This window comes from Desmodus rotundus, chromosome 1, assembly GCF_022682495.2.
Source record: "Desmodus rotundus isolate HL8 chromosome 1, HLdesRot8A.1, whole genome shotgun sequence".
Classification (NCBI taxonomy): Eukaryota; Metazoa; Chordata; class Mammalia; order Chiroptera; family Phyllostomidae; genus Desmodus; species Desmodus rotundus.
In genome coordinates this window covers 46,326,869-46,339,661 of record NC_071387.1, presented here as the reverse complement: position 1 = coordinate 46,339,661, position 12,793 = coordinate 46,326,869, and the positions used below count along the sequence as shown (strand labels likewise).

At 40.6% G+C, this 12,793-nt stretch overlaps 2 protein-coding genes across 2 annotated transcripts in view; one reads left to right on the top strand and one right to left on the bottom strand.

Annotated features, from left to right (window-relative positions):
• Positions 1-2,489, bottom strand: part of ABHD17B (abhydrolase domain containing 17B, depalmitoylase) — a 39,921-nt gene extending 37,432 nt beyond the window's left edge. The window contains exon 1 of the mRNA XM_045191364.2: positions 2,358-2,489. The gene's annotated coding sequence lies outside the window, so the exon portion shown is untranslated. The remainder of the gene's footprint in view (positions 1-2,357) is intronic.
• An 828-nt stretch (positions 2,490-3,317) lies between these two features.
• The window catches only part of C1H9orf85 (chromosome 1 C9orf85 homolog), a 46,939-nt gene continuing 37,463 nt past the window's right edge, over positions 3,318-12,793 (top strand). The window contains exon 1 of the mRNA XM_024554666.4: positions 3,318-3,535. Coding sequence (XP_024410434.2) covers positions 3,434-3,535 — 102 coding nt within the window. The 5' untranslated portion in view covers positions 3,318-3,433. The remainder of the gene's footprint in view (positions 3,536-12,793) is intronic.

Here is a 12,793-nt window from a genome sequence, read left to right as displayed (position 1 = left end):
TAATGGGTGCACGGATATCCATTTACGTTGTACATTGCCAATGCTTATATTGCTATATTATTTCTCATTTTACCTGAATTGGCAAAAACTGTTGGGTCTAGACAGGTGTTTGGAAAAATACTGCTCCAGAAGCAAAGGATTCAGAACTACATGTCAGAAAGCTCAGCTTCAAGTCTCAATTCTGCATCTTACAAATTGTGTAGCTTTAGGCAATTCAAATAATTAAATTCTCTGGGCTTTATTTCATTTGTTAAAAAAAGTCATAAACATTATTTTTCCTAGGCAACGTATGTGAGAAGTTTTTAACGGGGTACAAGAAGCAGGTAAAATTTTTGCACAGTAAGAGCAAATACCTGGATACATTAGAAATAGAATCTACTAGTAAATAAACCAAACAAGTTAATTTGTTACTCTCTCTTTTCTTGTCATCACTGATTGTAAAGATATATCATCAATCTTAACAGGGAAGGAACAGAGTTTATCAAGTCCTAAATGGCATACATGTAGGGATTTCCTCTATTATAACTTTATGCTAATTTTTCACCAAAAAATTGAAATTTATAATACCAAAGCAAAATAAGAGAACTGCACTACAGAGTACTCTTATTTAAAACAATCAATGTCACATAACCAGAGTAACTGTTGATTCTCACTGCCCTTTGTATACAGTGAGCAGGCGGGACACTTTATTAACCCTGTATCACAGAAGGAGAAACTGACTCAGATGTTGGATAGCTGGCCTGGAATTGTGGACCAAGTCTGGGTCCATTAAAAGCTACCAAAAACATTATTTTGTCATGATACTTTATGGTAATTTTATTTGTCGCAGGGATACTGAAAATTGTTAGATGTCATTTCATACACATTTCAAAATGGGCAAAAATACCCAACAAAACAAACCCCTTATCTACTACAGTCCCATACAGCGAGAGACAAAATTAAAATTGCCTAGGCCTGCTAAAAATCTAATCCCATCCTTGCCAATTAACCTTATTAATACTAGAGTAGGAGAAAAGAGAGGTCAAAATATGGGTGAGGGTGCTATTCATTTCCTCCATCTCAAATAGTAATATAGCAATTATTACACAACAGGGATTCTACATGTTTTATTAGTAGAAACACTGCTATTTCCACTGCTTCAAGTAACCCACCACTCTCACTCCCAAAACAGAAATTTATCAAGAAAGAGTTGGACAGTCTTAGATTAGACCACTGCAATTATGACTATTATCAAAACATTGGTTATTAGATATTAAACATTACCCAAGTGACTTTATGCTATAAAAATATGAGAAACTTTTAATGAAAAAAGTTCATTTTAAGTCTCCCTGTTAATATAAACAGATGAATGCTATTACCACATGTACCTGACTTTTTACTCAAATTCATTTTGTTAATTTGAGCCTTAAAAAAAAATCAAATGAATCATCTTGCGGATCAAGTATTATTATTACAAAGAGTATTAAACAGGAGTACCTTTTCATAAACAGCCAAAATTGAAAGGTCACCCTCGCCGCAGTCCGTTATTCATCCTTTTATTTGCCAAATTCACCTCACACTAACTTAAATCAAAGCATCGTTAAAAAACATTATGCCCAGGCACTGGCAGAAATTTCACCACGGATCATGAATGTGGGTTTTTTTAAAACAAGAAGCGGGGTTAAACTCTTTTTACAAAAGACCTTCACAACAATACAATCTAACTTGACAGAACTTTCGTTTCAGGATTTTAAAAAAATCCAAACATAAACTCCAACTATCCAATTCACAATCCCCGACGCGTCTACCCTGGAGTTCAAAAATAGGTACGATGCTAAGTTCGCCCACCTGGAGAAAAACGACCCCACCGCCGACCGAAACACACAAATCACTAAGCAGCCGGCAGATTCGATCTCTAATCGAGGCTGACACACGAGGACATTCAGGAGAAAGCTCTCGGGCACCGCGAGTGTCCTGGAGAACCTGACCTCACCTGCCGGTCCGCAAGGAGAAAAGCAATGGAAGAGCCTGGAGACCCTTCTCGGCAAGAAGGACCCAGTAAGACCTTCCCTAGTCTGTCAGTCCGTCCCTCCCCGCCCCCAGATTCCCGCAACCAGGCGGACCACCGGGACCCCATTCTACCTTTCCCTTCCACGGAACCACCGGAGAAGCCTCTCCAAAACGCAGACCCAATCGGAGGGGCTACCCGCCCCGGCCCAGCGTCGAGTGGGATCCCGGTCTCTAACAACAAAGACGCCTCCCGCTCCCCTCCCCCCGCCCGGCCGGCGGCTTCTGGTCCCTCCGAGGCTGCGGCTCCCGGCCTAGCGCCCCCTCCTCAAGCTCGGCCGCAGCGCCCCAGCCCCCGCGGCCCCACGCACCTGCACCTGAGGGGCTGCAGCCGAGGTGTCTGGCAGAAGGGGCTGGGAGCGAAGCTCTGCCGCCGCGCTGTCCTCCACCAGGCGCGATCCGCGAAGCTGCCGCCGCGGCTGGGTTCTCCCAGCTTGGGGACGGGCCCGGCCCGGGAGGAGAGACGAGAGCTGCTGTCCCCGGCGACCGGACGAGTAAAGACGGCAGTGCCCGAGAGGGCCCACTCGCGCTCCCGAGTCCCGCCTCCTCGCAACGGCCCTGCTCCTCCACACGGGCTCGTGTTCTGCTGACTAACGGCCCCGGCGCAAGGCGCTGGAGCTGCCGCCGCCGCCGGCTGCTCTCGGGCCTCAGGTCCCGAGTGGCCGTGGTCGCAGCTGCTGCTGCCGCCGCCGCCACCACCGCCGCCCTTTCTGGCACTGCAGACACTACCCAGACCCAGCCAGGTCTTTCTTCTCCTTTCTGTGCTTCTTTTCAGCCTGGCAGCCTCCGGGCTCGCCCTCGTGGCGGGAGAAAGGCAGGAAAGGTAGCAAGGGGGACAAGCAGAGGACTTGCTAAGCCAGGAGTTGGTCACTGACTGGATGAAGATGCCAAAGCTGACCCGGGCTCCAGCCTGCAAGCTGGCCGGAGGAGGGACGCAGCCTAGCTTCGCCAGTCTTCCACCAATCACAATTCGCTATGCGGAGTCTGGCGCCACGAGAGGCTGAGCTGAGTCGGCAGGAGGCGGGGATTGCGGAAAAGAAGGGCCAATAGAAGTAAAAGTTCCCTGTACCTCCGCCTCGTTGAACTGCCCAATTCGGACCAATGGGGGAATTCTCGCTTCGAAGAAAGCGGGTTTTATATATGGGGCTTGATAGAGATGTTAATTGGAGGGAGCCAGTACAGGCTCGGTGCAAGAGCCTCGAAGTTGGTGAGGAGCTTAGGGTGTCCTTTGACCTCAGGGAGTTACGTGGGCTGACAGGGGCGGGGCGGAAAAACCAGATAAGTTCCTTCCGGGTCAGTGACGGAGGCGTCTACTCCAAGAGGTAGTTTCTGGCGTCTTGGTCTTGCATCTTCCTCGTACCAGCGCGTGGTGGTTGTGATTTTCGCGATGAGCTCCCAGAAAGGGAACGTGGCCCGTTCCAGGCCTCAGAGACATCAGAATACGTTTAGCTTCAAAAATGACAAGTTTGATAAGACTGTTCAAACCAAGGTAGGAACCTGCCTGTTGCATGAAATCTGACTCCAGGAAGGAATGAGTAGTTCAAGGGAGGGGAAAGAGGAAATGAAAGGACTTGGCGAGGGCGAGTGTGGACCGCAGCCCAGAGTTAGTTTTGGCTGCAGCGCAACCCTTTCTAAAATGATATTCCCACACCCTTTCTTTGACCTGGATATGTTGTCTTACAAATGTATTTGGCAGTCAACACTTAAATAATTGCCCAAAGAGTGAATGGGACCCTCATCAAACCTAAAATTTGATCTGGATGTGTTGTCTTATACATGTATTTGGCAGTCAACACTTAAATAATTGCACAGAGTGAATGGGACTCTCATCAAACCTAAAATGCAAATGGGTAAGTCGAGTTGTTGAACACTCCCATCTGGATCATATATTTGCCGTAGGAGAACGAGGATTATGGCTCGCGTGTCCGATTTTGTACAACGTTTATGCAGCAACCATTTCTTCTTGGAAAACCCTAAGCTCACAAATTTGTAGGAAGTTGTATGCCCTCACCAACATAATGGGTAGTAGATGATTTTGTAAAGATTATTTTGAGGATCAAATTGTGTGATTAGTATATAAAGAGCATGTTTTACTTTTCACAAGTCATTTACTTCTTTTTTTTTCCTTTTAAAATATTTTATTTATTTATTTTTAGACAGAGGGGAAGGAGAGAAAGCGAGGGAGAGAAACATCAATGTGTAGTTGCCTCTCACACATCCCCAACTGGGGATCTGGCCCACAACCCAGGCATGTGCCCTGACTGGGAATGGAACCAGCAACCCTTTGGTTCCCAGGCCCACGCTCAACCCACTGAGCCCCACTAGCCAGAGCTCATTTACTTCTTTAGCAGGATTTCTGTACGCTGGAAGAAGATTCAGACTTTATACATAGCCAGAGGTGCTGGGTTGTGTACAACTACTAATTTGCTGTAGGTGCCTGCCCCTCCAACTTCTTCATAGTCCTATGGAGAGGAGATAACTGAAGCCAAATGCATCTTGGGGGCCACCATCACATCAGATAAACCTGATATTCACATAAACTGGAGTTCAAATTTACTAGATGTGTGATGTGAGTGAATTATTTAATTTCTCTAAGCTGTACTTTAGTTTCAAATGAGAAACCTGGCAGGATTGTTGTGAAGCTAAACTAAATGGCGTATATAAATGGTCTAGATCATAAGTGTCCAAGAAGTGATTAAGTTTTCAACATTGAGAAATTAAACTATTTATAGTAACTTGTGGTTCCCCTTTTCCTTTCCTCTTTCTGTCTTCACAAACTCTACAAATATTTAATGAGCACATTTCATGTACAGGGCCCTATGCTCAAGTGCATACAATGTTAAAAAGTGTTGACTTTGCCTTGAAGAAGTTTATAGTTTCCTGAGTCATTGGACAATAAGCAAGTACAAAGATATATAGTTATGAATTATAATAAATTCTGATGAGGGAAAGACAGTTCAGTAAAGAGGGATATTTTCAATCAAGTGGTCAGGGAACCTCTTATTTACCTTAGGTTCAGATTCAGAAGAAAACAAAAACAAGACTGAAGCAACATCTGGGAAGACTTCCCCAAGTTTGTGCCTACTGTCGATAGGTACTGAATAAAAAGCTGTGCTATCCACAATAGATGTCTGCTTGGTCCTGTATTCTTGCTGTAAGTTTTGAAACAAGCATTTAAATCTGATTGTTTTTCATTAGGTGCTAAAAAGCAGTTTTAATAACTGTGTTGCTATAGTGTACCTTACTGCACTATTTGTACTTAAGTACAAGACTTCCTGAACTTGTACTTCTTGTGCTAGCAGTTCTTCGTAGACTTCTTGTACTTTCTCACTCTTCATTTTCCTGGTGTTTTCTAACAGCCATGTTATTGTGGTCTTAAATCTTTTCATGAGTCTCAAGTTTACTCACTAAGTTTTAGTTTCGTTCATTACTTTTGTCATTAATTCCTTTGCTTTTTAAATTGTGAGGAAGCCTCATTTGTCCATTGATATAAACACCAGGTGTTTTGTTATTGGAGGTAGTGACAAAAACAGCAAGAAATATTTTACTGAGGAAAGATAATTAGGTTGATTGTTCATCTGTCTAATGGAGGACTAATAATTGGCTGCATTTATAGCAAATTCTGGAGCCAGCTAGATGCCGCTATTTAAAGCCAAGATTTTGTCAGAAGCATCTGACTCTGACTTCATTCCTATGCCTTATATCAGAGAGCTGTTTGATTCAGTGACATCTCACAAAGAAGGAGTGATAAGTTCATGATTCTCTGTAGGTCTCCTTGAAGAATTGTAGTAACAATCGACTACGTGTACCTCATTGTTTTGCAGGAGTTCTGCATGATAGTTTTCCTTCTCCTTCTCTGCCAAGCAGTTTGTCAGGACTTCACTGAAATTAGAAGATGGATAATGACAGATGTTTTATTGGGAAATTCATATAGGTAAAGCACCCATTCCCAAAAGGGCAGAAGTGATAGCTGTCTTCGTATACTTGAATATTTTCTAGAACAGGAGAGAATCTTACTCTGTGGCATTCCAAATAGTCCAAACTTGGACCAAAGTTTCAAGCTAGCAGAGGTAAATTTTAGCTTAATATAAAGGAGTTGTCTAATGGTGAGGAGCTTGCATTATGATTTTTATACTTTACCTTCCCTGGGGTTATTTGAAAGAAGCCTCTATGGCCATTTGCCTACAGTGCCCTCTTGGGACTTGAAGGGGTGGAAATAGGATTAAATCTCTTCTAGTCATTTGGTACTAAAATGTAGATATTATTAGGACAGCCTTGCGATTCTTACTGGAAAGGCATTGCTGTGTAATGAGAAGAACACTAGAATAAGAAAAAAGAGTCACATTTTGACCCCAGTTCTCTCATTTATTTTGATCTACAATATGGGGTTAGTACAAGCTGTTGTCTTACTTTCCTCTCGAAGATCGCTATGGAGATCATTAAAAAATATTTTTAAGAAATAATGATACAGATATAAACTAAGCATAAAACATATAATTTATGTGGACTTGCATTTGCTCAAAGCCTAAAAAAATTACAGAAGAAATGCATACTAGTTGGAAAATATTGAAATAATAGAGAAATGAGCCCTGGCTGGTGTGGCTCAGTGGATTAAATGCCAGCCTGCAAACCATTCGATTCCTAGTCAGTGGACATAGACTGGTGCAGGCTGGGTCCCCAGTCTAAGGCCCGCAGAGAGGTAACTGATCGATGTATCTGTTGCACTTTAACGTTTCTCTCCCGCTCTTTCTTCCTCCCTTCCCTTCTCTAAAAGAAAATAAAATCTAAAATAATAATAATAGAGAAATGAATAAAGTATAAAAGTGAAGGCACTCTTTCTCAGCCCTTTTTCTCTTCAGGCACAGCCACTGTTAACTATTTGACGTGTATGCTTTTAGACATCTACAGGGGTGGGCAAAAGTAGGTTCACAGTTGTTCATATGGAAAATAATACAATGATTAATAAATAATAACACAAAAATAAACTATGTTTCATGTACTCATGACTGTAAACCTTTGCCTATGCCTGTATGTAATAAAATTCATTTTTCTCAGTAAAGTGGGTGTGTCAAAACAGTGATTAAACTCATTCTTTTTAATGTCTGTATAATATTCTACAATATGTGTGGAGTAACTATTTTTTTTAAGATTTTTTGTTTATTTTTAGAGAGAGGGTGCAGGAGGGAGAGAAATATCGATGCATGAGAGATACTTGGATCTGTTGCCTCTTGCATGCCCCCAACTGGGGATCTGGCCCACAACCCAGACATGTGCCCTGACCAGGAATTCAACCAGTGACCTTTTGGTTTGCAGTCTGGTGCTCAATCCACTGAGCCACACCAGCCAAGGCTAATTACTTTCATATGAATAAAATTTTTCACTAAGACAAATAAAGCTGCAGTGAAGTTCTTATATCACATATTTGTTCCACATCTGTTATCAAACATCGTGCATCTACCTATGGGTATGGAGTTCAACATAAAATACTGGCATGAGTTCAATTGAAGGTTATGGCTTGGTGGGTAAGGTGACAGGTATTAATCAAATAATCTCTCAAGCATGTTAATACAAATGGCAGTGAGACCTATGAAGGAAAAGTCTACTCTTAAGGGAACCCTGAGAGTATCTGACAGGAAGACTTGATTAAGTTTGGAGGGTTAAAAAGCCTTTCCTGAGATCTGAAGGATGCATAGCACTTAACTAAATAAAATGGGAAAAGCATATATCATCTTCCAAAGGATGCTACTTGTTTTATATATGTAGTCAGCATTGTTTTTACTAGCATTCCTAACATGTTAGGGCTCTAGGATGATATGATCTCAATAAGGCAGGAGTCAATTTCATGGTGAAATTACTTTGGAAATACTAAACTAGATTTTACTTTTAGGGAGTCATAGTATACATTAGCATGATGCACTCAGATGTTTTGCAGTTTAAAAAAATTAAGTCAAGCAAAACTTGCTTGTCTGTGGGAACCTTTGGTTTACCTAGTGGCTACTGAAGTTGAACTAATTTTGGGGGGAACACTCAATTTGGGGAAACTCTTGTCTTTACCTTGAGATGGAAAAGGAAACTGAGAATCTATGGCTATATAGTCTAAAGAGTTCTGGAACTGTTAATAACAGCTAATATTTTGTACTTAAGTGTGTTAGTTATTGTGCATACTTCATGCATATTATCTGATTTGATCTTCAAAATAGCCCTAAGATAATGATATAATTATCCCGTTTTACATATTGGGAAATTAGAACTTAGAGGTAAATGATGTGTCCGAAGTTATGTAACTAGCACATGGCTATCCATCGCTTAGGTGAGGTGTATGCTAGGAGATCTCATAAGACAATTAAAAAGAAAGCCTTCCTTTGTTTATGTGTTTAGTTGTCATTGTTTTTTAATACTGTATTTTTGTACATAATAGAAGCAGTGTGACACCAGTTGGATTTATGTTAAATGTATCTTCCCCCCAATTGACTTGTTATTAAATTCAACATACATTTTCAATCGACAAAGTGACTTAGTCTCTGATGTGCTGGGTCTTATGATATATGAGTACAGAAGAATATTATTCCAAATAAAAGTCATAGTGCTAGTGAATATTCACTATTGTGAATATTTTGAGGTATTCTCTATTATTTACCTCTCATGTCCCCCCCAACACTAAATAATTTCATCCATGCTTGGTATATTTCATATACCTACATTTTCAAGGTGCTTTCACTTGAATCCAGTAAACTGATTTTGTATGTTTCTTAATGTTGAGACCTACTACAATATAATTGTTTTTTCTACCTCAATCATATGTTTTCTTTTTCTTTTTCAAGATTTTATTGGTTTTTAGAGAGAGGGGAGGGAGGGAGAAAGAGACGGAAAGAAACCTCTATATGAGGGAGAAACATCGATCTGCTGTCTCTAGTCCCCCAACCTGGGGCTGAACTGCACCTGAGGCATGTGCTCTGACCAGGAATCCAACACGTGACCTTTAGCTTTGTGGAACAAGGCCCAGCCGAGTCACACTGGTCAGTGCTCAATCATATATTTTAGATATTTATTTAATATGCAGTGAATGACAACTGAAACTGAGTTGTCTCAATTTCATCTGTGTTAAGGAATAGTGGAATAGTATTATACTCATTTGTGGGTTATGCAGTTTTATAATTAAATTGTCAACACTTGTTTCTACAGGGAGTTAAATATTGTACTACACTATTAGAAATATTCTCATAATTTTTCATCTAGGTAAATTAGTTCACCTGAGAGAGAAAGTCATTTATATTAACTCTCCCCGAACAGTTTATTTTGTGTTTAGAGAAATGCTAGTAGGGAGTAGAGCAGTTGGACAAAGAACCTCAAGGCTGAGAGTTAAGCTGCTGTGGCATTTGTTATTTTAAGCCATAGGACTCTTTCCCTACCTGCACAAGTGTTAATATGAGGTCACAGACAGGTGTGCAGGGAACCCGGCTGCCCTCACAACAACCCTGCTGCCAGCTCACTCCGTCTTCAGTTGTCCTTGCCCTTTTTCTCAACATTGAAAGGAAGAAATAAGAGGATAAAGAAATAGCTAACACGCTTAAGATTCCTTGCTGATATTTTCCTTATCACTCTAGGCCAAATAGCACTTAAATATAGTGAATAAATTAAATAAACATTCCTTTTCTGAACTTGTCTGATATGTGCAAGGCCTTCCACGTGAAGGTAATTATCAGTAGGATTTCTTAGTTGCTAACTTAAGCAGAATGGGAATTTATTGGAAAGATACTGGGCTGCTCTCACAAAGCTTACAAAAGGTGTTTGTTTATTTGATTTGGGTCTTTTTTTTCTGTCCCAGATCCCCAGGTTGGCCATTACTACTGGGAAATTTGATTCTCTTGGTTTTGTGCATATCCAGCTTGATGCGGTCTTCCAAACCTTCAATGCCCCCTCCCCTACCCATTCCAGTTTGCATCCTGATTGATAGTTTATTATCATCAAATAGAGACATAGTGTTGAAAATAAAATTTCTCTCACGTTCTTGCCCTACCTGACTATGTTCCCTTGTAGTCTTACGTAATGACGTTTGTTGCACCTTCCCCTGCCCCAGTAAAACCCTTTCTCCCATTGCGGCTACAGTCCATTTCTTCCTCATTCAGAACCCCAGCTCTTTGGAAATACACACCATCAGACTTACACCTTCCAGATCTGTCCTTACTTTCTAGTTATGCCTCATTTGTACTTGGCTCACTGCTTTTCCATGATTCCTGTCATATTTAGTGATTGCTACATCCACACAGATAATCCAACATTTGATCTCTTGGCTTTAAATGCCCCCCACCCCTACTTTGGAAATCTACTTCCATGGTCGAAAACCTTAAACTCTCTTATTATAATTGTTCCACTTACTAGTTTTTAAAAAATACTGACTACCATCTCTTACTTGGTTTCCTTATTCCTTAGATAGATAGACAGACAGTCCTGCAGAAGTAAGACCTGCTTGAGTATGGTTGGTGGGGTCATAATATGGGTGTAATAGTTTATAGTTTTAATTTGAACATTTTACCTACAATATCATATGGTGTGCTTGAGTGTGGTATTGTTACATTATAGAAGTACCTGCTTATGATTTTGTAATAAAAAAGGGGCGTTATTTGTTCCAGACCCTGTATTTTTAACTTCATTGGGCACTCCTGTCTATAAACCCTTCCTCTTTTCACTGTACCTCATTCGTGCCCCCCTTTTCCCACCTTATCTATCTCCACCTTATCTATCTCCATTAATAACTGCTTTTTTTGCATATATCTCAGCTCCCTTATTCTTCTTTCCCTTTTGTGGTATTTGCCAGAGAGAATCCTAACCTTGCCCAGATCCAGCTTTCTGTTATCCTGTCATCACAGGTACCAAACTACCTGTATCTGTACCCACATATGCTGCCTTTCTGGTATAGTGGCTGAAAGGCCTGTCTCTCCCAAGACTAGCCCTTCTACTTGAACACTGGCCTTCTGTCCATAAAGGACTTAAGGCTCCCTAGTTGTTGCCCATGTTCTCCTGCATCATCAATCTTCCCATGTCTAATGGGTTATTTCATTTTCTTAAAAAAACTTTCCTTAGGTACAATCCATGTTCTTTTATAGTTCCACCCTATATTTTCTTACTCCTAATAGAAAAGCTTCCGGTTCTCCACTTCTTTACCTCCCATTGTTTCTATCCCTATTTCCCCAAAACCACTCTTGTCAAGGTTATTGGTCTCACTTTCCAAATCCTTGGTTAATAATGCCCAGTTTTCATCTCATTTGGTTGCTCAGCAGTATTTCCCCCTTGGTCTCCTGAAATAGTTTCTTCATTCAGCTCAGTCCATGGTTTCAAATACCATCTTTACACTAACGCCTTTGAGATCTGGAACTCCAGGCCAACCTGCTGCTGATCTGCAGAGTTATTGTTAAGCTACCTACTCGACATCTATTCTTGAATATCTAAAAGGCATACTAAATTTAACATGGCAAAGAAAGAAATCTTCATCTTCCTCTCTCAACCCTTTTCTCCTATAGTGTTCTCTAATTCTGTACATATCCCCACCATTTACCCAGTTTCTCAAACCAGAAATATAAGAATCATCCTTGGTTCTTGGCCTTTTCTCACCTTGAGTGTTTCAATTTATCATCAATACTATGAGTTGTTATGTTAATTTTCATAACCTCATTACTTTCTGACATACTGTTTTTTTACTTGTTTGTCTTATTTATAACCCACTGTAGAATATGATTTCTATGAAGGGAAGATTTTCTTTACATTCTCAAGAATTGCTACATAAGAATTGCTATGTAAGAAGCATTATACAAGTAGTTGGTGACTGAATAAAGTAAAATAATTCTAACAGCATGTTAAATGCTGTGATGAGGGTAGAACAGGGGAGTACCACAATAAATCAGAAATAAAGGGAGAGATGGAATAATTGATAAAGTTATCCTCAAGGAGATAGTACATCTTGGGGATGAAAGGGTCAAGGAGAAGTTGAATGGAATCAGATGGATGAATGGAATAAGGGAGAAAGAATGGGTGCTGATGATTTTGTAGGTTGTGTGTCAGGAGGTTGAAGGAGTTTAATCTGAAAACAAAATGAAATGAAGGATCACGTAAAATTGTTGTTGCACTGGGGAATCTTTTGAAATTGAGGCTTCTCTTTTTGAGGGAAGAATTTGGACACTTTGGAATTTTCTCAGTAATGTTTGAGTGAATGAATAAAGGTCATCCAAAAAGAAAGAGGGAAGGGCAAAAAAGGCCAAGAGTCTGAAGGATTTTTTCCAAAACAAGATTATAAATAGGTATTTATGCTTATTTCTAAAATGAACATATTAAATTATGTGATGGCAAAATCACAAGTCTGAAAGCCTTTCTTATGTAATAGGCTCTCTGGTTAGAAGACTGTTCTTAACTAATACCCGTTTGCTAAAAAGAATAGCCAAATGAGCCTTGACCAGTGCAACTCGGTTGGTTGGGCATCTTCCACAAAGCGAAAGGTCGCTGGTTTGATTCCCTGTCACAGCGCTTGCCCGAGTTGAGGGTTCGTCTCTGGGCAGGGGCACGCGTGACCGGCAACCGATCGATGTTTCTCTCTCACATCAATGTTTCTCTCCCTTCCTTCCCCTCTCTCTAAAAATAAATAAATAAAATCTGAAAAAAAAAAAAAGATAGCCAGATGGATTGATCTCAAGCTGTCAATTAGAATTCCAGTACTAGTCAGTTTAGGCCAGCATTCTTGTAAGTGGATGTAGTCTGT